Source organism: Cryptomeria japonica, chromosome 3, assembly GCF_030272615.1.
Source record: "Cryptomeria japonica chromosome 3, Sugi_1.0, whole genome shotgun sequence".
Classification (NCBI taxonomy): domain Eukaryota; kingdom Viridiplantae; phylum Streptophyta; class Pinopsida; order Cupressales; family Cupressaceae; genus Cryptomeria; species Cryptomeria japonica.
Window position 1 is genome coordinate 561,852,488 of NC_081407.1, and position 27,159 is coordinate 561,879,646.

The following is a 27,159-nucleotide window of genomic DNA, read 5'->3' on the forward strand; positions in this document are numbered from 1 at the left end:
TTCTGATCAATTGAATCACGTTTTACTCACTCCTACAGTACTAAGCTCTAAACTGTATTTGTAGAAGTGTGGGTGCAAGCAGGTGTGGTAGGGTCCCAAAATTAGGATGTGGTGAATTAAGAAACATTTGAAATGAGAAACAAATTTATTGAAAATTGAAATATATGGATGTTGAATCAAGTTATCAACACTATGAACTTGAAGAATAACCACTAAAAAAGTATAGATTCTAGTCTGCTATATGGTGCTGAAAGCACTCTCATTGCATGAGAAATTGTTTATATTCATTTTGCCTTACATCATCTTCAAGATCTCAAAGGATTGTTAGAGAGTAGGCTTTGGATCACCTAGCAATCAAATTATAATGTGATTAAAATACTTTAATGATTGATTTCATTTGAACCATTTTCATCAACTAATACATGTCTAGTAGTTTGGGAAACTTTTTTTTAAGCATGTGCACTATTGATTTAGAGGCGAGGATAATCATAAAGAAAAAAACTATTTAACTTCCACACAATTGTGGGAATACTATTTTTTGATTTTTAATAAACATAACGGTAAGGTATCCTTAGTTCACTGTCAAGTTAGAAACTGAGTATGTTTTAAGATCCCTTTTGGAAGCCCATAAGGGGATTGTTTTTCTATATACCTTATTCATATAAATTAATAAAACCTCCCTTCTTGAAACTCACAAGAGAATATTGTTTTTTATTTACCTTACATATTGTTCATATTGAGCCTCATACCCAAAAACTCACCAGGGTTGAACTTGTGCCGCCTCTACTGAGTAAACAGAATGCAACTCACTCAAGTTTAAAATTTATGGGATAGACCTAAATTTTAAACCTTGCCTATGATCATAGGGCAACAAAAACTTCATTTGACATATGTCCAAAGCAAAGAAACGGGACTCGGACTTGGCTCGGGACTCAGCAAGTCCGAATTGGACTCGGACTCGGACCGGGACTCGGAGTCAGACTCGACTTTAGACTCGGCTGGACTCGGGAAAGCGAAAAACTCAAGAAATTTAGAGATTTTTAAAGATTTAAAACTTGTTTCAGGCACCCTTTATTGAATACACCTTAAAGACACAATAACATCATCAAACTCGGCTCATTTGATTACATACACAAGTATACATCAATCACATAAGCATAAACACAAATTGTAGTTGAAGGAAATAACAAACATAGATATATAAATATTGTCAAATGTATACAATATTACAAAACTCATGGAATAAAAAATCCATGTCATCATATGATCATCATCAAATGTTTCATACAAATACCAAAGGTAAATACAACTACAAGCCTATGGCTCAGAGGAGCCAGCACGGCTGCACCCTCTGGCCCCACCCCCCTGCGAAGGTGTCTAAGGTAGGTCCTGGATGATTCGACAACCATAGCCGCTCCCCGTGACACCATGCCGTGCTCACCAACATCAGGAACATCCGTGTCACTATCTGCCTCTGAATCTCCTATTTGTGCTCGTGCTCTTCACTCCTCCTCTGCCATGGCTACAGTCTTAGGCTCTATATCTACTTGGTCGATCCAATCAGTGTCAGACTTGGAGGTTAAATTTTCCCTACTTCTATCGACACAGTTTCCCCCCATATTTTTCAACGGGGGTTTGGGGGCAGCACCCCCAAGGTGGGGTCAAGGGGCATCGCCCCAGGGTGGGGTGGAGGGGCAGCGCCCCGCGAGGCCAAAAAAACTTATTATTTAATAAAGGCGTTGGGTGTTATTTTTCTATTGGCTGACATGTTGTAACTCTAATTTTTCTCATTCTTAGGCGGAGGTTTTAGTGAACAAAGACGAGACCATTCATTTTAAAAAAACTTTTTAAAATGTTTTTTTTTTTGTCATTTTACGTAACCCAGCCAGTAGCCGAGTTTCAGGCACTGGACTCGTTGAGTTTGGCGAGTTTTTGCCTAACTCGCCAGACTCACTCGCTAGACTCGGATGAGTCCGAGTCCGAGTCCTAGAGACTCGGCGAGCATGTCTCGGACTCGAACTCCCCGAGTCTAGCGATTTTTTGTTTCTCTGGTCCAAAGGCTATATATTTATCTTAAAATAGAGGCCAGAGACGCATCATGATTGGTCCCAACTTTAAAGTCTCTCCTCGATAATGAAATTTAAAAAAATATTATTAATTAGATAAATTTGAAATTTTAATCTGGATAGGATTTGGTCTAATGCTATAGAAGAATCCATCTTTGCGAGGTTGGTGGCCAAACTCGGTATTGCTGTATTCTTATTATAGCACATTGTAAAAGATACCAAATTGAATAATGAAGGGCTGCTCAAGTGAAATTAGACAAAGAAGTCACTGCGGTAAAGTAGTTTATAAAAGAAGTTACTGCTATGAAGTAGATTTTAAAAGAATAAGTTATGAGTTTGTATTTTACTACCCAAAACCATTTTGGTTGCTAGACTGGACCAGTCCTCCTGAACATTTTTGGGCTGTTTTCTTTTTAGTCTGTTGAATATTTGCTTGAGTTTGTTGATTACTTCCATTTTTCCATTTTATGGCTCTCAGCTTTGTGATGTAATTACCTGCTATTGTAACAATAATTATTTAGAAAATAAAGGCTGTTTATTTGATGGGGTGGTATGGTTTGTAGTTTGTTGCATGTAATATACCCAACTAAGCAGCAGTGAGCCAACAAACATTCAAATATTCTGTTTTATATGGAAGTTTGCTTCCTAATTGAATATTTGGGTATTGATGCACGATATTTTATTTTGTGCTGTCATAGATTGTGTGCATTTTACCTCTATTGTCTATATCGATTACCTTCCCTTTTAAATTTTATAATTTGAAATTTGGTCACCATGAGAGTATATTGTATTCTTAAGTCACTTCTGGCTTGGTATATCTTTTGGATTTTTCGGAATTGTAAGATGTTTTTGTTGCATGAGCTACAGGTTGTAACTGAAATGTTTCTTTGCAATAAAGTAGAAACATAAGTAATATCTAGATATTCTCATATGAAGACTAGGTTTTTTTTTTCACATAATGTATATTGATGCCCCTTATGATTATTAAATTCATTTACTGGCAACTGCAGGGAAAACCACCGCCTGTGGAAAGCGTGGGAGAGAACCAGAACTAGGTGGGAATGTTGTCAGTGAAGAGAGGGTCTGTAAAGCTGGAAATCCCAAATGTGGTATAGAAACTCACAAGAATAAGTCACTTAAGGCCATGAATTGTGACATATGTTGCATCGAATTTGGATTTTGCCGTGAATGCTCTTGTATTCTTTGTGGGAAGACTACTGACCAGAGTGAGGGGGAGTATACTTCTATTCGATGTGAAGGGAAACTAAATGAAGAGTTTGTTTGTGGGCATGTTGCTCATCTAGAGTGTGCTCTTCTTTGTCACATGGCGGGTGTTGAGCGAAGCATTGGTTTAGATGTGGAATATTATTGTAGACGTTGTGACAAGAAGACAGACCTGATGATGCATATTGTTGGCTTGCTTCGTGCATCAGGGTGCCTCAAAATAAGGGCTGATGTTGAGAAGAACTTAAGTATTGCACTACGCATCTTGCAGGGTACACGGAAGACTGCAAGAAGAAGCCTACACAATGTTATTAATTCGGCTGTACAGAAGGTGTGCTTAAAGTTCCTACTTATTTTCTCTTACTAATGAATCAGTATATTGAGTGAAATTAAACTTTTTCCTTTCTATTAATTTATTTTCCTTTTAAATATTAAGACCCAAATCTGACATTACTTCATTTTAAGTCTCCAAGCTTTGTATGTATTCTATTGTGTTAATTATTTACTTAAAGTTTAAACTGATTGGAAAAGTTTGCCAGCTTCACAGTGGAATGAATCTGGAAGATATTGTGGAGTTGCATCAAGCTCCAGTGGCAGTGGAAGCAGGTAAGAACTTTTCGAAATTTAGAATCTGGATATTTAAAGCACAAGACTTATATGTTCTTTGCTTATCTTGAGTTAAGGCCTTTAAACAGTTTGGGTCAAGGAGAACTTTTTCATGCATAGGGATTATGGGTTCCTTGTGGATATATATATATATATATATATATATATATATATATATATATATATATGACACTTAAATCATTTGATCATCATGCATATATATATATGACACTTAAATCATTTGATCATCATACTTGCTCAATTGAGAAGCCTTTTATGTTAATTTTTGATCAGACTGTAGCAATATAGATAGCAATAACAGATAATCAAATCAATGCACACAAAGAACACCAAAATACCCTGGGAAAACTTCCCTCTGAGAGGTGAAAAACCCAGCTATAAATCTCAGATCTTATTATGCAATGATCAGTAAGTATCTTTACAATTTGGCTTCAACACTTGAAGCACTTAGAACCAGCAAACTATGCACAGTAGTATTATGTCTTCAAACTAGGGCAAACATAACAATGAAGAACTTATCTGCAATACACAAGATGTTCACTGCCACAAGGAAGTTCGCTGTCGCTTGAATGGAGTTCGCTGTTCCTAGGATGAAGTTCGCTGATTCTAGAAGATGATTCGCTGAACACTGCTGAAAAGATCGCTGAATGAAGATATTCGCCGATCATAGGATGTATTCGCTGTATGAATAATTGTGTTGATACAATGATTGATGCCTTGTATATATAGGAAACTTAGCCTTCTAATTCACCTAAGTCGTCTTGCAAGGAGAGCACATTTAATTACAATTCAATGCATTAAGATTGGCACCAAAACAGAATTAGCCCCACACGTTACAAGTGATCTCAACATAGGTCAGCCCCAACACGTTTTGATACAAGTTATATTAATGCATATGAGACGTGACTAAGGCCAAGGGCCAATTAGTCACTTAAACGTGCTAGGTCGGCCTTAGAAGGAATCCGACCTAGCTATAACATCAACACTCCCTCTTAGCTAGGGAAGAGACCTTCTCAAGATCCGAGTCACATAATGACAACCACCATGGCTACTCCCAGAGGGTGGGCCCATCGTGGCTACATCTATGAATGGAGAGAAATGAACACAAGTGCCCATCACGCAGTTGTGATGTCGTCATCTCAACATGACGTTCGCAGAGGGTGAATAAACACAAGTGCTAGATCATGGAATTTCTTCCATGACATCCACCATACCTATTCGCAGAGGGTGGATCCACCATGCCTACTCGCAGAGGGTGGAAGAGGGCTTTCACCTCAAACTTCTCCCAAAGAATAGTGCATTACCACCATGCCTACTCGCAGAGGGTGGAAGATACATCTCAATGTATCACTGATGCTGAGACTCCCTCTCAGCTAGGGCAACATTCTCCACAACTCCAAGCTTATCTCGAAAGTATGCAAACTTCACTCGAGCAAGAGGCTTGGTGAGAATGTCAGCCGTCTGCTCCTTAGTGCAAATGTAGTGGTACTAAATCTCAACATGTTTTGATTTGTTATGGAACGTTGGATTAATTGAAAGCTTCACACAGCTTTGGTTATCACAATGAATAGTAGTAGGCTCCAACGATTGTCCGAACAATCCTGCAAGGAGCTTCCAAAGCCACACTGCTTCGCGAGTTGCCATACATGCTGCAATGTATTCTGCTTCTGCTGTACTCAATGCCACTGAAGGCTGTTTCTTGCTACACTAGGAAATCATAGCAGATCCCAAGCTGAAGCAAACTCCAGAAGTGCTCTTACGATCAGTGACACTTCTTGCCCAATCAGAATCAGAATAACCTTCTGTTGACGTGTATTTTGTACACAATCATACACAGAATAAAATACCCAAGGGTACCTTATCCTCTCTTGAATAAAATCTCTAACTGTTGAAGATATCGCAAGAAGGATCAGTTAGGGTGACTTCAATGTTCTTTTAAGTAGGGTCTCTACGTGTGGATAAGCACCAGTGGCCGTTGTGATTGCTGTTTCATCAAGGGGTCTTACGCCAAATCCGAACTGCAGGAACAGGGTTTCCTAATACTAACAAGCTCTCAAAAAAGATCAAAAGAGTAGGGCTTGCAAGAGATAAAGTCTAATCTAATCCTAAGAATGACTCAATGTGGACGAGACTTGGTAAGATTCTACCAACTTCAATATTGCCATAAAGTAACAACTCAATTGAAATTGATGCGATCTTCTAAGGTAACAAATGATTTTTCAATTCATCAAGGATCATAAACACTACCACAAAGGCACATGTCCAAGATACAACAATGATTGAAAGTTTAAGTGATTCAAGTTGATCCAGTTGACCACGCAAGGCGTTCCTACAATCAGCAAGAAGCTAGTGGTTTGGAAAGTGAACCCCACCGACGATCAAGTCCAACACTTTGTCCTTCAAATTAAAACGCTATTTTGATTGAGAATGATTCAAGAAAACGAACAACCATGAAGAGAACCACAAGAATTGCAATAAAACACCATAACTTCAATATTTTATTGATCTCAAAGCCATCATGAACAACAATTGTTTGAAATTCCTTCTTCAAAGCTCAATCTTGCTACAAAATACTTGCTTCTATCAAATTGCTAATCTCTAATCACTAATGCTGATATCTAATCTCTAGTTTCTAGTTCTAGTTGAAAAGAAATGAGGGTATATATAGCATCCTCAATTACAATGAACGGTCCCGATCAAAATAAGATCAATGGCCAAGATTATGACACCTAAACCCTAATTAGGGTTTGTTACAACCATTACATAACATTTAATGCTTGACCAATGATAAAATTGTATTGCTTGGACACATGTCCTCTCTAGAAATTTCCACCAATGGATAGCCGGGGTAGGTACATTGGAGTTTGTGCCACCTTCTATGAATTAGGTACATTGAATCTGGACATTGTTGAGGTGGACCAATCCGACTGGAGGAGTGATGACTAGGATGCCACCTCGTCTGACACTTGTAGCTTGGTAGATATTCAATTTGATGTCGTTGAGAAGCTATCTTTAATTAACTCTTGTTCTAACTCCTTTTGTCCTTGATTTGCAGGATGATTGATGTACCTCGCCCTAGCTATCCTGGATTGGAAGAGGTCGCCCTTATCTTGATGATGCTGGATCGAAGAAGGTCGTCCTTGTCAATGCTAGACTGGAGGAGGTTGCCCTTATCTTTGCTTGATCGTCCTTGATGAGACCGTCCTTGATCTGGCTTGATTTTCCTTGAGAAGAGTCTTTCGACTTGTAGATCTTTCGAGCTTGGGAGTCGCCATCTTGATACCTACACAACATTTCATAATAAGTAATAGATTTTGCAATGTATAAACATAGATTAGATTAAGGATTGAATTTAGGAAACTTCATGATAAGTCCTTGAGTTATCATTTCCTAAATACGATTGAGCTACTGGAAATTTCAAAATTTCAAAATTCAAAATTTAGATCAATATTCAAAATTCAAGACAAGGGAAGACTTCGCCATACCTCACTTGAGAGCTAACTCTAAAAAATGCAAAATAAGGAAATCGCCTAGGCAAAAATTGAAATTTGAAGTATCAATGCGATCCTCCTCTAGCAAAGGCGCCTTCCTTGTTAACTTCGCCAACTTGTGGGGTCTTCAACGTCTTGATGGCAAATTCGCTCCTCTTGAACACAAACCAAGTTCGCACTCCCCTTTGAATGGAAATTTCGCACCTCTCCTTGATGAAATTCGCACCTTGTAATTGTCTTCTCCAAATCGCATGCAAAGGATGATTGAATGATGTTTTTAAAATGCCATATCACACCCCCTTTATATAAGCGCTTACCTCCTTAATTACCTCTAGGCCGACTTTTGGAAATAAGGCAAAATAAAAACAAATTTTAAATAAAAAACAAGGCCGACCTTTTTTTTAAATATGGAAAATAAAACCCAAGCGCCCCAATTTATTTATTTAAAATAATAATTAATTAATTTAATGCCTTCGTATTTAATAGTTTCGATTTTTAAAGGCAAAATTAATTAATTAAATGTCTTGTGCGCATATATTAAATGCCCATTTTATCGAAATTTAGCATTTGAAATAATTTGAAAATGATGTTAGCGCCAAAGCATGGGAGATGTAAGGGGTACAAACCACATCGCTCTGGTCCTTGGGAGAGGGACAGGAGCGATCTAGCATTTTGCTCTTGAATTTCTCGCCTTTTACGTTCAAAATCACTTCCTCCACGTTGAAACTGGCATCTACATTGGGAATCTCGAGCTTGATCTATTCAATCTTGTAGATGAATGCCTCTTAAGATCATTATCGCCTTGGTCCCTGACTGAGGGACAGAAGCGATCTTGCATTTACTCCTTGGTCTTTGCCTCCTTAATCACTAATTTATATCACAAGGCAAGTAACAACTTTATTCTTTCATTCCACGCATACTTACTTGTCCTTTACAAAGCAAATTTGATATTTGAGTGAATATCGCCCTGGTCCCTTGGTGAGGGACAGGAGCGAACTTTGAATTCTAGCTCAAATTTGTCATCTTTTATCATTAACTCCTTGTTCATCACCTTTCAAATGACATTTCGGATCTTGTGTAACCTTGCTTTGATGTGATCTAGGAAGAAAAATGATTGATTTTATGAATATCGCCTTGGTCCTTGACTGAAGGACAGGAGTGAACTTTAGTCTATGGTGCAAATCCTCCATCATATTGATATCAAATTGTCTTCAAGGCGTAAAATGATGTCCTTTATTCCTTCTTGAACGTATGAAATGGGAGTGACATTCAACATTTAAGCACATTTGACTATTTCGCTCTGGTCCCTTAGTGAGGGACAGGAGCGAACTTTCACTTGTAGGCTTGTTCGTGCTTTGCCAACCTTCAAACTTGTTTTCAACGGACTCATTATGCTCCCCTCCATTCATCTTCGACATGAAACTCACTTTAACTTCGTGGGAAATTTGCATAAGGAAGAAATCGCTTTGGTCCCTTGGAGAGGGACAGGAGCGCCTAGGACAATATGGGCTTCACTTGGCGTTTTACAATCTTCAAATTATCTTCAATGGGTTCGTTACGCCTCCTTTGCTTGCCTCAAACTTAACACTCACTTGATCTTTGCCCAAAACTTGTTTTATAAGGAAAATCGCTCTAGTCCCTGGGAGAGGGACGGGAGCTATCACTAAAATTCGCCTTGGTCCCTGGCAGAGGGACAGGAGCGATTTTGCTTCTAGGGCCAATTTTCCTCATTATGGTACTTTCAAGTTATATTCAACTGATAAGATGTACTTCCTTTGTTCTTCTCAAATCGCGAAATCATTCAAATCTTTCAAGGACAAGGCAATTTTGGATTTCAAGCTCCGGTCCTTCAGTGAGGGACAGGAGCGATTTTTGTCCCTGGCACATTTCCTTGTTTGCAAATTTCTCCAAATTATATTCAATGGACAGAACATGCCCTCCTTTATATCTTCCAATCCAAAAATCGTCTTGATCCTGCAAGGACAGTTGAATTTTGAGAAACAAGCTCCGGTCCTTCAGTGAGGGACAGGAGCGATTTTTGTCCTTGAGGGCAAAAGTTCAACTTTTCATTGCAAACGGCTAAATCCTGGCGCTCTATCATGTTGATTTCACCTTCCATTGCGTCCTTGACGTTTCAATCTGATCAAAATGAGGTCAAAATGGTCTAAGTGAGTCATTTCGCTCTGGTCCCTGACTGAGGGACAGGAGCGATTTGGCCTAAAACTCCAAAAATTTGCCATTTTCGAATCTCAAAATCTTTCAAAAACCTCCAATTCGCGTTCAACTGCATCCCCTGGCGACCCTGCACAAGACAAATGAAATAAATTAATAACCAGGATGCATAAAATATCATTTTCGCCCTGGTTCCTGGCTGAGGGACAGGAGCGAACTTGCTTCCATAGGTCAAAATACCAAGATTTTAAGACTTCAGTCACTTCACAAGGCAAAATTAGGTTATTTCCAATGCCTGGGATCAATTATCAAAATTTCCAAAATTTGGCCAAAATCACTCAAACAAAATTTCAAAATTCCATCATCAACACTTAGGCAAAAATTCAGACTTGCATTCAAAATTCCGACTGAACCTAGACAGACTTACTTGACCCCTTGACAACTTACCTTACTTCAAAATTGCATCTTACGAGAGGAAGCTCAACAATCTTCAAAATTGGACTGGACTCTGGCTTAAAATCATCAAAACGGAAACCCTAAGGCTTAACCCTGGTCTAGACGACTGACTCACCTACTCAAAACCCTAAAAGCAGAGAGAGAAACAGGCAAAAACCGAGCAAAAAGAGGGGGTCCCCATTTTAATGGGGCGATGTGTGAAATGGTCACAACACCTTCCAAGTTCATTACTGTGTTGGAAGAGTACTTCAATCCATATCCAACTGTGCCATGCAAGTATCTCAAGATATGCTTGGCTGCAACTAGATGTATCCGTCTCGGTTCACACATGAACTGACTAAGCGCACTCATTGCATAGCAAATATCTGATCTAGTGTTGACTAGATACATCAAGGATCCAATCAACTGCCTGTACATAGAAGGATCCACAAGATCTGAACTAGCTGCAGCTTCCCTCAATTTCTTCAAATTAGTTTCCATCGGAGTAGGCATGGACTTGCAATCTAACATTCCAAACCTCTTCAAGATATCAATGGTGTATTTCCCTTGACTTAGGATAATCTCATTAGGCCTCTCCCATACTTTCAAAACTAGAATGAAGTGCATGAGTCCTAAGTCTTTCATCTCAAATTCTGATGTCAACCTCCTTCTTGCACCTGTGGATGAGATGATCTTCCCCTGTAACAAATAGGTCATCAACAGATAATACGAGGATCAACATGTCACCATTAAATACCTTGAAGCAAAGGTTCAGATCAGCATCATTCTTGCAAAAGCCCAAGTTTGTTAAGTATCTGTCAATTCTTTTATACCACGCACGAGGAGCCTACTTAAGGCCATATAAAGCTTTCTTCAGTTTGCATACTGTTGTGACGTATTCACACATCGCCCCATTGCAAATGGGGACCCCTACTTTTTTTGCTTTCTGGGGTTTGTTTCTAGGTCTTTTAGGGTTTTGTCTATTAGCCTTTGCATGCTGAGTGTTGCCAGAGGGATCACTAAGAGAGCATGCTTTGTTTTAGCTAAAGGTGAGTCGGTGGATGCTCTGGGTTAGGGTCATCTTTGAAAGTCTTCCTTAGGACAAGGTTTTTCTCTTGTTGCTAATTGTGTCTTGTTTGAGTTTCAGGAGGTCAATGAAGCTTGGTGAGTGAATATCCTCTTTGAAGGTCTGAGTTAGGTCAAGTTGGTGAGTGATGAAGTCTGGAATGTCATCTTGATCTTCAAATGTCCTGAAATTTGGCTGTTTGGAATGTCATCCTGATCCTGAAATTTGACTAAGTCTGGAAAATTGAAGAATCCTCCAAAAACTAGATTTTGCATTATAACTCCTGGAGGTCCGAAACCACTCTCAAACATCTTGACAGTATATATGGAATATAACTTGAAGTATAAGATATATCTTCTTTCTTATACTTAAATGTTATATTCCATATATGAATCCTAACGGAGAGGCTAAAATGTCAAATTTCGCTCCTGACCCTTCCAAAGAGTCCAAAGCGAATTTCAATTTCGCTCCTGATCCCTCCAAAGGGTCCAGAGAAAAATTTCACAAAGGACCTAAATTCTTCACCTGAACCATTGAATGGTCGAGCAAATTTGCAAGGATATGGAAGGAAATGGATCTAGGATCAAGTCTAAGACAAAGTCAAGTCAGTTTGAAGGTGAATTGAGCCTAGAATTTCAATTTCGCTCCTGACCCTTCCAAAGGGCCCAGAGCGAATTCCTCTACAGGACACTCCACCTTGACCCAAACTATGAGCTAACCCATTCCTAGGCTTGAATGAAGGTAAACACACTTGTTTGAATGAATAAAAGTGAAAATGAAGCCAGGACTTGAGCTCAAGGAGGAATTTCGCTCCTGACCCTTCCAAAGGGTCCAGAGCGAAATTCTTGAAAACACCCATTTTCTTCCTTGTTATGGCCAAGTTTTGGACTTCTAAGGCATGGTTGCAGTGACCTTGAGGTGTTCTAGTCTTGAAAGAAGTTTGAGGTGATGAAATGGCAAAAATCAACCTAGAATGGAAATTTCGCTCCTGACCCTTCCAAAGGGTCCAGAGCGAAATCTTCCATCTGACCTTCTATCTTGCCTAAAATGATGAATAGAGTTTGAAAGGACCTTGAAATTGATCAAGTTTGAGAGAGAATTGGATAAATCAAGATTTTCGCTCCTGACCAAAGGGTCCAGAGCGAAAATCCTCCTAACCCTCATTTCCTTCCTAATTTTGGCTAAGTGTTGGTCTCTAAGTCATGTTGGGAGGTGGATTGATGTGTTCTTGCCTTGAGAAGTGAATGAAAGCATTGAAAAGTATGGATTTTGTCCAAGAATGTCAAATTTCGCTCTGACCCTTCCAAAGGGTCCAAAGCGAATTTCAATTTCGCTCTTGACCTTCCAAAGGGTCCAGAGCGAAATTCTCCATAAGACATTCTACATTGCCCAAAGTCATGAACTAGCTCATTCCCGGGCATTTGTGAAGGCAAAACACTTATTTGGAGTGAAGAAATGTGAAAATGAAGTCAGGATTTGAGCCCAACGATGATTTTCCCTCCTGACCCTTCCAAAGGGTCCAGAGTGAAATTCCTTACAAACCTATTTTTTAACCTTGCTTGGGCTTAAAACTTTGTTCCTTGGGTGAAAAACGATGAAATTTTATCTTGTAATGAAGAATGAGATTGAAAGGATGAAGAATCAAGTCAAGAATGAGAAATTCGCTCCTGACCCTTCCAAAGGGTCCAGAGCGAAATTCCCCAAAACCACCCTTTTTCTCAATTTTATGCTAAGTCAAGTGTGGGTTAGGATGGGGTAAGATTGGAGAAGTCCTTGAGCAAAACTTTGAGTTGCTAGTGATCCGTGAACATGAAGGAATTGAGCCAAATCAAGAATTTCGCTTCCGACCCTTCCAAAGGGTCCATAATGAAATTCCTAGGATCACCTATTTTCCTTGCAAATCAAGTAAGTTTTTTGGTTTTTATGGCCTAGATAGGAGTGAGGCGATATATCCTTGGTCTTAGAGGTGGATTGGAGTTGAGAGAATGAGAAAATAAGCTCAAATCATGAATTTTGCTCTTGACCCTTCCAAAGGGTCCAGAACGAAATTCCTAAAAACCACCTATTTCTTTCATATTTGTGCCAAGCCAGGCCTAGACCAAGGTGATAGAAGCCCTTGAGACTGCCCTTGAATGGATTGTTGTCTCCACAAATGATGATTTTGGGCTAGAGGAAGAAATTCGCTCTTGACCCTTCCAAAGGGTTCAGGGCGAAATCCATTATAGGTCCTGTCCCTGGCCATGATTTCTAGCGAAATTCTCTTTTCTGGTCATTTTGAAGTCAAACAAAATGTTGCAAACATGGGAGAAGCATCCAAGGATAAGAGTCCAAGTATAGAAAGTGAAAAAGATAGACCTTGGTGAAGGAAAACAAGCAAATCATGAATTTCGCTCCTGACCCTTCCAAAGGGTCCACGGCGAAATTCACCAAATGTCCTTTTTTCTTCCAAATTTGTGCTAGACCAAGACAGTGATCAAGGTAGATTCGGCTTAAAGATTGCCACAAACATGTCTTAGAAGGGGTTGTGAGTGAAAGAAGCGAGTGTTTTGTTCATGATCAAGAAATTCGCTCCTGACCCTTCCAAAGGGTCAAGGCGAAATTCTCAATTTCACCTAACTTGCTCATGATAAAGGTCAAAGCATGGATCGCTAGGCTTTGGAGGAAGGAAAGCTATCATATGTTTGCCTTGGGAGGAATTTTGGAGTAAACAAGTTATAGAATTATCCTTGAATGCAAAATTCGCTCCTGACCCTTCCAAAGGGTCTAGGGCGAAATTCTTATAGGGTCTGTCCCTGGGAAGGATTTTGAGCGAACTTTATTTTGAAGTCTTCTTGTTGATGATTTAAGGTAGAAAATGCTTTGTTGAAATGAACATGTCATATGTACTTAATCACCTTTTGGGTTATTTTGCAGATGGAGAAATCCAGGCCAGGTCGAGGACGACCACTTCCAGTCCATCATCATCAAGGACGACCAATTCCAGTCCATCATCGTCAAGGACATTCCACAAGCAAAAGGGAAGACTCAAGGTGTTCAAGGAATTGCCAGCTACCTCCAAAACCTTCACTTTGCCACACTAAGGAACCACAAGATGACAATGAAAGGCGTTGCCAACATTTCAAGGAAAGGTACACCACCCATCCATCATGTCAAAGACAAAGGAGAATCAAATAAGGTCAGTGCAAGGGTCCGTTGAAGAAGCAGATAGTCTTAGAAGAGTTAATCAAAGTTAGCTTCTCAACATCATCAAATTCAACATCAACCAAGTTACAAGTGTCAGACAAGGTGGTATCCCAGTCATCATTCCTCCAGTTGGATTGGTCCACCTCAGCATGTCCTGATTCAATGTACCTGACTCATCGGGGATGACACAAACTTCGAGGTACCTACCCTTGCTTCCTATTGGTCATCACCCTTGGAATGTAATTTTCTAGTTGGCTAAGGAAGTTTGTTGTAACAAACCCTAATTAGGGTTTCTATCTTGTAATCCTAGCCATTGATTCTAAATCAATCAGAGTCGTCTATTTGTAAAGGGTTTCTCTATATAAGCCTTGGCTCCTCATTTGTAAAGGTTAATAGCTAGCTAATAGTTAATAGTTGGTTGATAGAGAATAGCTAATAGTGAATAGTCAGAGAGTAGGAAATAGTTAGAATAGAGTAGAAAGAGAAGGCAAAGATTGTTGCCAAGATATTGTTGCAAAAAGACTTGTAAACTTCATTGAAGAAATGGTGAATTCTATGGGTCGATTCAACAATTTGCATGGTCTCTATACTTCTCAAATTTGGTTTCATGTTATTAGATGAATGGAAGAAATTTGTATGATCAATGGTGAAATTTGTATATCCATACTACTAGCGGTTTGTTGATTGCAGACTTGCATTGTGTAGTCAACTGGAATCATTCAACTTAAGCTTAACTTCAATTGTCGCTTCTTCATTGATATGCATCAGCCTGATGGTGTCCATGCCTATAGCGATGATTTGAACATCATAAAGCTTTCCTCAGAAGATCGCACTAATCTTGTCGAGATGGTCCTGGGATGTCAAAGCAAGACTTAGTTAGAATTTCATCAAAGGTCATTTATTGCTCCTACATTCTTAGTGTTAGAATTAGATCCTTCCCTCGCCCTTATCTTTTTTTCCCTTTTTCAAAATCTAGGACTAGTAAAATCTCACGTTCCAGCAATATCCAAAGCAAATCAAACGCTCAAGCAATCGAATGTAAGTCCCCTTGTGATTCCAGCAAAATCACATCATACCACGAGAAGCTTATCCACACGTAGAGAACCTACATATCAGAACCCTGGAGTTACTCCGACTGATCCTTCGGCGAGATCTTCAGTAGTCGGGAAACTTTGTTCAAGAGAGGATAAGGTACCTTTAGGTATTTTATTCTGTGTTTGGTCGTGTACAAAAGACACATCAACACATACATGAGACTCTTTCCCATGAATCACAAAACCCTCAGGTTGCTCAATGTAGACCTCTTCCTCAATCACACCATTGAGAAAGACTGTCTTCACATCCATTTGATGTAGCTTCCATCCCTTAGTTGCTGCAATGGCAATGATGGTCTTGATGGAAGTATATCGAGCAACTGGAGCAAATGTTTCTTCATAATCTATCCCTTCTTTATGAGAGAAACCACGAGCCACAAATCTAGCCTTGTATTTCTCAATGCTTCCATCAGTTGCATGCTTGATCTTGAATAGCCACTTGGAAGATACAACTAACTTGCTCTTAGGTCTCGACACAATATCCCAAACATCATTCTTAAGGATGGATTGATATTCTTCGTCCATGGCATCTTTCCATACTTGCTGATTTGCGGCTTCCTCAACAGTGGAAGGCTCAGTCTCAATAAGATTACACATCGAAGCAACATAGCAAGAGAATTTCTGAGGTCTTTTACTTTCTCTAAATGTACCTCTAGGAGCCGCGAACTGTTCTGCCTCTTGCATAGTGTTCCTTGCCCAAAGAGGTCTTTTCCGAGTTACAACAATATCTCTAGACCCATCGGTAGGATCCATAGGCTCAACTGGATAATCGTGCACCTCAGGTTCTAAAGGCTCCCTTTGAATCTCAAGATCATGATCAATATCCATGTCTTGAGGATCGACTTCATTATCTATCTCCACGCACGAGCCTTTCGATTTTCTGAATGGAACATCTTCCTCAAATGTAACATCTCTGCTGACTTCAATGTACCTCTGACTCGAAATGTAGATTCTGTAGGCTTTGGAAGTTTCGTTGTAGCCCACAAATATTCCTTTCTTTCCAAAAGGTTCCAACTTGGTCCTCTTGTCTTTAGGCACATGTACATATATTGGGCATCCAAAGATCCTCAAGTGACTGATATCGGGCTCGATCCCTGAGAAGGCTTCTTCTGGAGTCATATTTTGCAATATCCGATGAGGACATTTGTTCTGAACATACACGGCCGTTCTAGAAGCTTCTGCCCATAGAAAAGTCTGAAGATCCTAATCATGAATCATGGCTTTTGCAGCTTCAACAATAGATTTGTTCTCTCTTTCTACAACCCCATTTTGTTGTGGGTTGTAAGGGACAAAAAACTCCCTCTTGATCCCTGCCTCAATACAAAAATCATGAAAACTACCCGAGGTGTATTCACCTCCATTGTCAGACCTTAACACTTTAATTCTTTTTCCAGATAAGTTTTCTACGAAGGCCTTAAACTCTTTGAATCTACCTAGGACTTCATCAGACTCTTTAGACCTTAAAAAATAAATCCAAGTTTTCCTAGAGTAGTCATCTATGAAGGTTACATAATACAAAAATCCACTTGGGGATGGAATGGACATAGGTCCACATAAATCAGAATGTACAAGAGCTAATATTTCTTTAGCCCTACTCTCACTACTATGAAATGGACTCTTAGTGTTTTTACCTATAGCACAACCTTTACAAGTATCATCATGAATATGAGTGAGTTTAGGCATACCTTTAACCATCTTCTCTAATGTTGGAAGAGCCTGGAAATGAAGATGACCAAGTATTGTATGCCATAGCTCGCTTGAACTGGAGGAGTCATGAAGGAGAGCTTGGACTGGATGAGTGGAGAGCTTGTACAAGCTTTCATACCGATTCCCAATCACACAAGCAGATTTGATGCTAGATTTCTTCGGCCATGCAAGGACTCTTCCTTCTGAAAGCGCTACTTGGTAACCTTTATCCTCCAAAGCTGAAATGGAGATAAGGTTCCTCCTGATTCTTGGCACAAACAGGACATCACTGAGATGAAGAGAGATTCCCAAATCAAGGTTGAGGGAAGTAGCACCAAACTCTCTCACAGAATAGCGTGCATCATCTCAAATGATCACTTGCAGATTAGACTCCCTCTCCACCAAATCTGAAAGATGCTCCCGATAGCCGGTGATGTGTCTAGAGGCTCCACTATCGATCAACCAGGTGTCACTATCCGTGGGAACGTTGCTTGACAAGGCTGAAATGAAGAGGAATTCATTGGAGTAGTCTTCTGCCTCCTTTTGATTTGAAACTTCATTAATGTTGACCCCTTGTTGCTTCGGTCTTGACAAGCAGTCTCTTGCGAAGTGACCAAACTTGTCACATCTGAAACACTGAATACAGGAGAGATCTTTCTTCTTCTTCTTAGAATCAGGTGCAAATTTTGATCCTTGATCTCTGTTCCTCTTGAAGTTGCCTTTCTTCCAATTTCCTCCTTTCTTCTTGACGGATTGGGTAGCAAGAACATGAGAGTCTTCACCATGAGAGCTCTTGATGATTCCTCTTGCTGCCAATCTTGATTCCTCTTGGATGCAATCGGCACAAAAGCGGTCAAACTTGGGAAATTTGGATCTCCCACTTATGCCTTGGATAAATGGCTCCCACAAGTGAGGAAGACCATTCAATGCAAGCATGACTAAGTCCTTGTCCACAACTTCATCTCCAATGGGGTTGAGCTGATCTCTCAATTCTGCAATCTTCATAAAGAAGGATATAACCGATTCACCCTTAGCCATCTTGACTTGATGAAGTTGCTGTCTCAATGCAAGTGCCCTACTTGTGTTGTTAATTTCATACATCCCTTCCAATGTCTTGAACATATCTCTGGCTGAAGACATCTTGGAGATGATAGGAACAAGATGATCTTTCACGGAGTCAATTAGAATCTTCTTGGCCTTGACTGCATTCTTCTGAACTGAAGTTACTCTTCTTGATCTTCAGGTTCAGATTGTTCCTTTCCTTGCACAAACTCCAAAAGATCATTTTCTTCTAGGGTAGCAAGGATTCTGAATTTCCATGAGGTGAAATTCGATGCTCCTTCAAGTCTGTCCTCAACTTTCAGACCACACACCATCTTGAATGCTGGAAATGGCGTGAATAATGTGAAGTAGGAGCACTGCTACAAAGTCTGATCACCACCGAGACAACCTTAGCTCTGATACCATGTTAATTTTGGATCAGACTGTAGCAATATAGCAATAATAGATAATCAAATCAATGCACTCAAAGAACACCAAAACACCCTGGGAAAACCCCCCTCTTGGAGGTGAAAAACCTAGCTATAAATCTCAGATCTTATTATACAATAACTAGTAAGTATCTTTACAATTTGGCTTCAACACTTGAAGCACTTAGAACCAACAAACTATGCCCAATAGTATTATGTCTTCAAACTAGGGCGAACACAACAATGAAGAACTTATCTGCAGTACATAAGATGTTCGCTGCCGCAAGGAAGTTCGCTGTCTCTTGAATGGAGTTCGCTGTTCCTAGGATGAAGTTTGCTGTCCCCAAAAGTAGTTTGCTGACTCTAGAAGATGATTCACTGAACACTGCTGAAAAGATCGTTGAATGAAGATATTCGCTGATCATAGGATGTATTCGTTGTATGAATAATTGTGTTGATACAATGATTGATGCCTTGTATATATAAGAGACTTAGCCTTCTAATTCACCTAAGTCAGCTTGCAAGGAGAGCACATTTTATTATAATTCAATGCATTAAGATTGGCACCAAAACATAATTAGCCCCACACGTTACAAGTGACCTCAACATAGGTCAGTCCCAACACGTTTTGATACAAGTTATGATTATGCATATGAGATGTGACTAAGGCCAAGGGCCAATTAGTCACTTAAACGTGCTAGGTCAGCCCTAGAAGGGATCCGACCTATCCATAACATCAACATTTTATATTGCTATGGGTCAGGTATAACTTGAGATCTGAATAAGTTTAAATCAACTTGACCTTAGTGAATTGACGTAGCATGTCTGCACCAATTTTTGTATAAAGTGTAACATCCAATAATATTAGTTGGATCTGTATGAGAGTGATTGTAGTGGTGTGTACATATTAACTGCTCCTGTGGGAGATCAATTAGCTAGCAAAAAATACTAATTGGATTTCTCTATGAGCATTATTGTAGTGGTGGGTACTTGATAACTGTTGCTGTGGGAGACCATACATTGGTGAAATGGGAATATTCATCTGTAGTAGAATGAACGAACATTGTGGGGTTTTCAAAAATGATAGGGTTGAAACATCCTCATTATTAGAACATTCACTAAGACAAAGCATGATATTTGTATTGGTTCTAGGAGCTATTCAAATTGAACAACTCGGGAATAATATTAGCAAAGATGATGGGTGGAAGTCCAGCGACACATAGAAACATATTGTTCAAAACCTTAGTGAAATGAAAAATGCCAAAGATGGATTATTAGATAATGAGTGGAAGCCAAGCGAGACATAGAAACCTATTGTTCAAAACCTTAGTGAAATGAAAAATGCCAAAGATGGATTATTATGAAGTACTTGAAGACTATGGTCAACTCAAAATCCAACTACACAACCATTGTGTAGCATCGTAAATTGCATCCCTATGGAATTTCTTGCTTATCTAGGTCCTATTTTAGCGTTCCTGGCTTTCTGTGCCTGACATGCTTGATCCAACCAAATTTAGAATCTCATTTTGGACCGAAGGTCCAAATTTGGGGCCACATTGGAGGGAGCAAGGCGCCTAGGGTGACCTGCTCTTAAGAGCTGGCCAATCAGGGCACCATGCTCCCCCATGTTTGGCCCCAAACTTGAACCACTTAATAGTCAGCATGGTTAAGCGGGAAATCTTTTCTTGTGTTGGCCTGCTCCGAGTTTTGCACCTCAAAATGCTTGGGAGAGGTATATAAGCAAGGTATCCTTGCTCATTTTGGGTAGCTTGACGATAGAGACACAAAAGGAGACAAAAAAAGACAATTCAATTCCAAGAGCAAGAGATCAAGCATCAAGGCATTGAAGATTAGGAGTGATTTGCAGATCTATGCATTTGTGATGGCATCCATGGTCTTCCATTCCTAAAGTCAACTACATTCAAGTCAACTTCAAGCATCTTCATGAGCATTTCGATATCAAGAAGGTTTATGAAGGTATAAGCATTCCATTTCTAGTTCTCGCCTCTACTACATATTAGCACGCTTTCAATTCAAGTTCTATTCAATTCAGTTTCAAGGTTAATTCTAAAAACCAAGGTTTGACTTAGGCAAACTCCTTTCTACCCAACATTTTCCCTCTTTGTTGTGTGTAGGAATAGTTGACGGACCTACGAAAAACAGGTACAAAGCAAGCAAGAGGAGGGCTAAAGCCTGCAATTTGTCGGAGTTGAAATTGCCGGGAGTGAGCCAAGTAGGTCGAGCAAGGCTCTTTGCTCCCTCCATTTCTTCTTGAAATTCAGATTGCAGGTTAGTCATAGTTTGCATTGCCGGTCCTTTTTCTAAAATTGGTCTACTAGTTCTTTGTCTTTCTATGCATGCTGAAAATTGTCATTTTGACCTATTTGGACCAAAGAAACGGGACTCGGACTTGGCTCGGACTCGACAAGGCCGAATCGGACTCGAACTCGGGACTCAGAGTCAGAGTCGGCTTCAAACTCGGTTGGACTCGGGAAAGTGAAAAACTCAAGAAATTTAGAGATTTGTAAAGATTTAAAACTTGTTTCATGCACCCTTTATTGAATACACCTTAAAGACACAATAACATCATCAGACCCGACTCATTTGATTACATATACAAGTCTACATCAATCACATAAGCATAAAGTTAAACACAAATTGTAGCTGAAGAAAATGACAAACATAAATATATAAATATTGTCAAATGTATACAATATTACTAAACTCATGGAATAAAAAATCCATGTCATCATATGATCATCATCAAATGTTCCACACAAATACCAAAGGTAAATACAACTACAAGCCTATGGCTTAGAGGAGTGTGCACCCTCCCGCCCTGGCCCCCTGCAAAGGCGTTTAAGGTAGGTCCTGGATGATTCAACAACCATAGTCGCTCCCCGTGACACCATGCCATGCTCACCAACACTAGGAACAACTGTGTCACTCTCAGTATCTCCTGTCTCTGCTCCTCCTCTGCCATGGCTACAGCCTCAACCTCTATATCTACCAAGTCGATCCAATCAGTGTCATCATCACTAAAGATAGCCGCAGGAATCGCAGGATCTGTCTAACTCTGATTGGCCCACTCTGCTTCAAGATCAACCTCATCTAGAATGATAGGAGAGATGTCAACTAATGCATGCTTTCTCATTCTCAAGCGGAGGTTGTAGTGAACAAAGACGAGATCATTCATCTTCTCCACAGATAATCTATCGCGCCTCTTGGAGTGTATGTGCTCAAACATACTCCAATTGCGCTCACAACCAGATGCGCTGCATGGCTGGCTCAAGATGTGAATGGCCAACTTCTAAATATTTGGTGTCATTGGGCCAAAAAAGCTTCACCAATGATCTGAGTTTGAAATGAGAAAAATAAATAAAATCAGTCTCACTCATGAACTCATTTAACAAGTTACAATATAAAATAAAACTAAAATTAAGCCTTACAATTTATTTTTACCTGGCATCATAGTTGTCCTACCGTCTTTGGCGACAAGACGAGAGAAGGTCTCCCCTTGTGCATCTGAGAACAACTGTAGCTCTCGAATAAGCTCTATCTGAGTAGTACCAACAGGTGCCATCTTCTCCATGATTGAGTATAGCCCATTAAGGACCTCCACATCAACCTTGAACGAAGGGATAAAATGGAATGCCGGATTCAGATAATAGGCTGTTGCATGGATGGGCCTATGAAGCTGATGATGCCATCTCCTAGCAATGATCTCCCAAATGGGACCATACTTGCTCTCATCTCCTCCATAGACGGATTTGATGCCCTCCTTTGCCCTATCCATGCCCTCATACATATAGCCCATTGTGGGCTTTTCTCCATTTGCAACTCGCAACAAAACCACCAAGGGCTTAACAAACTGCAAAATTGAAAATATTTTGTAATTTAGAAAAATGAGCAAATAAGAGAAATTGAATACATATAATAAGTTATAAAACAAAAAGTTAAATTGTAGAATTTATAAAAAATTTACCTTCACTATCTCATCACAAGGGACCCAAAAGTCTCGCTCATCAAAAATGCAGTCTGCCATATCTTTCCCTGCAGGGGTGGCAGCATAGGAAGAGGAAGACCACTCCTCACCAACAATCATACGTCTCAAGGCCGACTTAGAGCTAAGCATGGACTGCAATGTGATGAAGTTTGTCGCAGATCTTGTGATTCCTGGACGATGCAACTCCTTCTACTCTGTGTATTGTCTCATAAGAGCCAACACCCATGAATGATTATATACAAATTTGCACACATTTCTCGCCCTTTCTACACATCTGTTGACCCATGGGAGTTTTCCAATATCCTCCAACATGAGGTCAATGCAAATGGGCAGCACATGGAGTCCAAACTATAGATGGGTGCTTCTCCATCAATAGTCTACCTGCAACAACATAATTTGTTGTATTGTAAATTGTAATTAATCGAGGTACAAAATAGTAATTAATTTGCAAACAAAATTAGTTTGTAATAAAAAGTTTACCTGCAACAACATAATTTGCTGCATTGTCGGTCACCACCTGTACCACGTTCTCCTCACCCACCTCATCAATCACCTCCTCTATCTGCTCACATAGGTAGGTGGCATTCTTGCAATGGGCGGATGCATCAATGGACTTGATGAAAATGGTGCCCCTTGAAATAAAAAATAAAGCTAGGTCAATGATCATTCAATAAACCATTAAATACAAAATAAAAAATTAAAGACTATATGAAACTAAAGTTAATCAATCACCTGTGGAAGAAACAAAAAAATTAAGGAGAGTTCTATTTCTCCTATCTGTCCAACCATCAGTCATGATGGTGCAACCTTTAGTGCTCCATATCTGGCGTCGTTCATCTAATTCCTTCTTCACATCATTCACCAATCGAGACAAAATGGGTTCCCTCAAATCACTCTCAGTAGGGGCTTTGAACCCCGCCTCGCATATGATAAGGGCATCAACCCATTCTTGCCAATAAGGAGACCTGTCACAAATAAATTCAATGAGATAAGTTAAGTATGTTCTATCATCTATGTAGTATGTACGAGAAAAAATAAAACGAAGAGAATCAAAGTATAAAAATTAAAACAGTCAAACATAAAAGTTATAAAACATTCACTTGGCTGTAAAGAATGGAATACTATTGTAGACCTAAAACCTGCCAACTGACATTTTAGCGATATCATGGACCTCCTTGTTCCAACCCATGCCCTCAAGCGACTGTTGGGACCTAGGAGTAGTGCGAGGCACAAATAAGGTATCCAACCTAGATTTACGAATCCTAGGTCCAATGCTAACACTCCCACTACAACTACTAGTGCTAGGAACATGAGAAGTGGCAGTGGCATTGCCACTTATAGAAGGAGAAGCAGAAGCATCAATAGTAGCAAACTGAGTGGGATGATATGGAGGTAAGGAAGAAGGGCCTCCAACACAACCTAACTGTGTCCCTCTTCCTAAGTTGCCTCTCTCCCAATGGCCGCTCGATTCTCCTTTTGTTTCTTTTTCCTTTCAATTTCCTCAACCATTACATAACAATCACGTACGGCCTCAGGGAGTGCTTTTAGACATGGTTCGGCATCATGTCCACACACACCAGAAATATGGTATTTCAGTCTATATATACCTCCATGGAATATTGTTTTGCAAAATGTACATTTTGTTTGCCCCTTTCCTTGCTCTGGAAAATCCTCATGATATTTCCAAGCATCGTCCTTTCTAATGGGGGGTCTAGAAGTTGAAGTAGATATTGTAGGATAGTTTTGTGAAACTTGAAGTTGAGGCAAATAATAAAGTGAAGTTTGCTGCAATAAAACATAATAAATTTACAAACATACAAAAGATTTTGGAAGAAAATGTAAAACTTTCAAAATAAATGAATAGAAAATGGAAATCTTCAAAAAAACAATCTTACCTTTTACAACAAGCTTGAAATGAGCTCCAACTCTTGATGCACCAAATCCAAACACAATGCAGCCCCAATGTGATAAATGGAAGAAATCTTGAACTTCCTCCTTGCTGGTTTTTCTTCGATGCACCCTTGTTTTTCTTCACAACGCACTTTTCTCCTCCTATTTTTCCAAATGAATGAAATGAAGTTCACTTTTAGGGTTGGAGGATAAATAACATTAAAAAAAAGAAGTTAAAAATGTATAAAAAATGCTTTTTTTTTGGCCTTGCCGCCGGCCGAGTCCCAGGCACAGGACTCGCCGAGTTTGGCGAGTTTACGCCAAACTAGCCAGCTCGGCAAGTCTGGCGAGTTCGGCCTCTGGACTCGGACGAGTTTGAGTCCGAGCTCACCAGACTCGGGGGGCATGTCTCGTAGTTTGGAGAGTCCGAGGCGATTTTCTGATCTTTGATTTGGACCTACTTCTTGCATTCTTCGATTACAATTTGCATACTCACAATTCCTTTACAGCAAAGGACCATTGCATCCACTTTGTGCTGAAATCATCTTGAGCCTAATGGATCATTCTCCTTCCAATGTAACTGGTAGGCGTGAAATAGATTCCTAGTTTGCATGCATAGACTTGTGAATCCTATTTCACCAACATTACACATTGTAATTGATCTATATTAAAGAGTGAAAGTGATCCACAAACATATGATGCAAAGTCCATGGAAAGGGATATAAAAGCTACACCCAAAAATGTTGGTAATAAAAGAGGGTAAAACATAGACGAATCCAATTACTTTCTTCATAATTTCTATCTATGGATCTATCAAAACTTAAAGCATGATTTGTATTTCGAATCTTGATTTTGTGGGATGTATAGCTGAATTTCTTGGCCAAATACAAGTGTTGACCATTTGAAAATAAAGTGTGCATAGACCGAACAACCAATATGTCTCTTCATACTCCATATTTTGTATCTATGAAAATGTCAAAACTTTCAGCATAATTTGTATTTGGTTCTTTACTTGTTGTTCTTCTAGGTCCAATTAACAAGTGTCAATAATTTTATAATAAGTTATGCACAAACCCAACAACCAACACTTGGGTGTATTGGAGATGCTTTTTCCTAAGGCCATCAGCATATGAACCCCAAAAGGTGCTTACCTAAGGCAGATGGTAAGATACTTGGGATGATGGTACAAAATAATTATAGGAAAAAGGTTTATTCACAAACATAAATATATATTAATTAAATATCTTATTTGTTGCATACACTCTACGTGTCATAAGCATGAACTCAAGAGAGTAAAATATCAATCAAGTGGAAACACATAAATTAAAATACCTAGTTTGCTTGTCACCAAAGATTTGCTAGGCCCAACAACCCATTACTTAAGAACAAAACAAATGCGGGTATGTCAATGTTTCTATACATGTACGATCATCTTTTTTTGATTTGTTATTATCATCCTAATAAGTGAAAACCAATACTTGGTCAAAATTTGGTTGAAAATTTCTTATTCTCCCTATTACAACTCATCCATAGGCTGTACTTTGGTATCCTTTGGAGTGATGAAGGTCAGGTGCATGCCAAAACATTTACAAAGGCAAGAAAACCCCCCCTAAATGACATTCCTGGGTTTTATTGTAGAGTTTGAACAATGTAATGGCTCATAATAGGTGATGTCAAAGATTAAATTCATTGACTAGTATCTCCACACAAAGGGAGTTGATTGTCTAAACTTTTCTCTGCACTTTCAGTGCAAATCCTTAAAGATTCACTATCCATTCCCTAGTTTGGGGCCAAATCTTTCAACATTAGGTTGTCTTGCGACATTTGGATCTTGTTACATTGGCTTGTTGGAAGAATGTTGCAAATATGTGCTTGAGAGATATTTGAGAGATGTGTTATCATTGATGTCAACATATTTCTTTGTCTGAGACAATGATGCAGTGAAGTTCAGTGAGTTAGTTTGTTCATCGTAGTAAGTTTGATGAAGATCAGAGTTTGCGGATTAAAGGGTTTGTAGAGGGTTGTCTGTAGTTGATTCAGTTCAAGTTTTAGAGGTCCACATTAAGGAGATGCTATTTCTCAGTTCATAATTTCCGGAAGTGATCCGTGATTGTTTGTCGGGTAGTGAACCTTCCCTGGGCAGTAAGTTCTAGGCAGTGAGACTGAATGCATGTGTATTCCCCATTGTAATACTTCTAATAGAGTATACCTATATTGTGGGTGTATCCCCATCGTGGTTTTTCCCCTAACAGGGTTTTCCACGTACAAAAATCTTGGTGTTATGTGTGTTTATGATGTGTTGCTGATTCATGCTTTCATGTTTAATTATCATCTAAGAATAAGTTTAAGTAGTGTGAGTTTTTGAGACAACTGATTCCCCCCCCCCCCTCAGTTGTCTGCCCTATTTCCATCAGGGCCATGTGTCTACATTGATTAGGGGAAATGTCTTAAACTCTTAAATTTTCTTGATCTAGGCTGTTGCCTCTTTTGCGGATTGCTAGACTATCTCCTTGGTTCATGAAGTTAGACCAAATCTTCCTTGCTTCAAAATGTGCATCTTTGATTTGTATACGAATCTTTTGCAATATTTTGACACAATTTGGTAGAAACACAATATTTTTGTTGCTTTTTTCTCCCTTGCCTACTTTTACACAATTTGTTCTTTGTACCAACTCTTGCAACATTTAGTTTTTGTTGCACATGGCCCACGTGTTTGCTGAAATTTGGTACAACTATATCGGACAATCTTT

General features: G+C 39.4%; 1 protein-coding gene across 3 annotated transcripts in view; it reads left to right on the forward strand.

Annotated features, from left to right (window-relative positions):
• The window catches only part of LOC131029913 (uncharacterized), a 66,223-nt gene that overhangs the window by 23,134 nt on the left and 15,930 nt on the right, over positions 1-27,159 (forward strand). For all 3 annotated transcript variants that reach the window (XM_057960590.2, XM_059218445.1, XM_057960589.2), the window contains 2 exons: positions 3,077-3,621; positions 3,830-3,896. In XM_057960590.2, the coding sequence (XP_057816573.1) occupies positions 3,077-3,621; positions 3,830-3,896 (612 nt within the window). The remainder of the gene's footprint in view (positions 1-3,076; positions 3,622-3,829; positions 3,897-27,159) is intronic.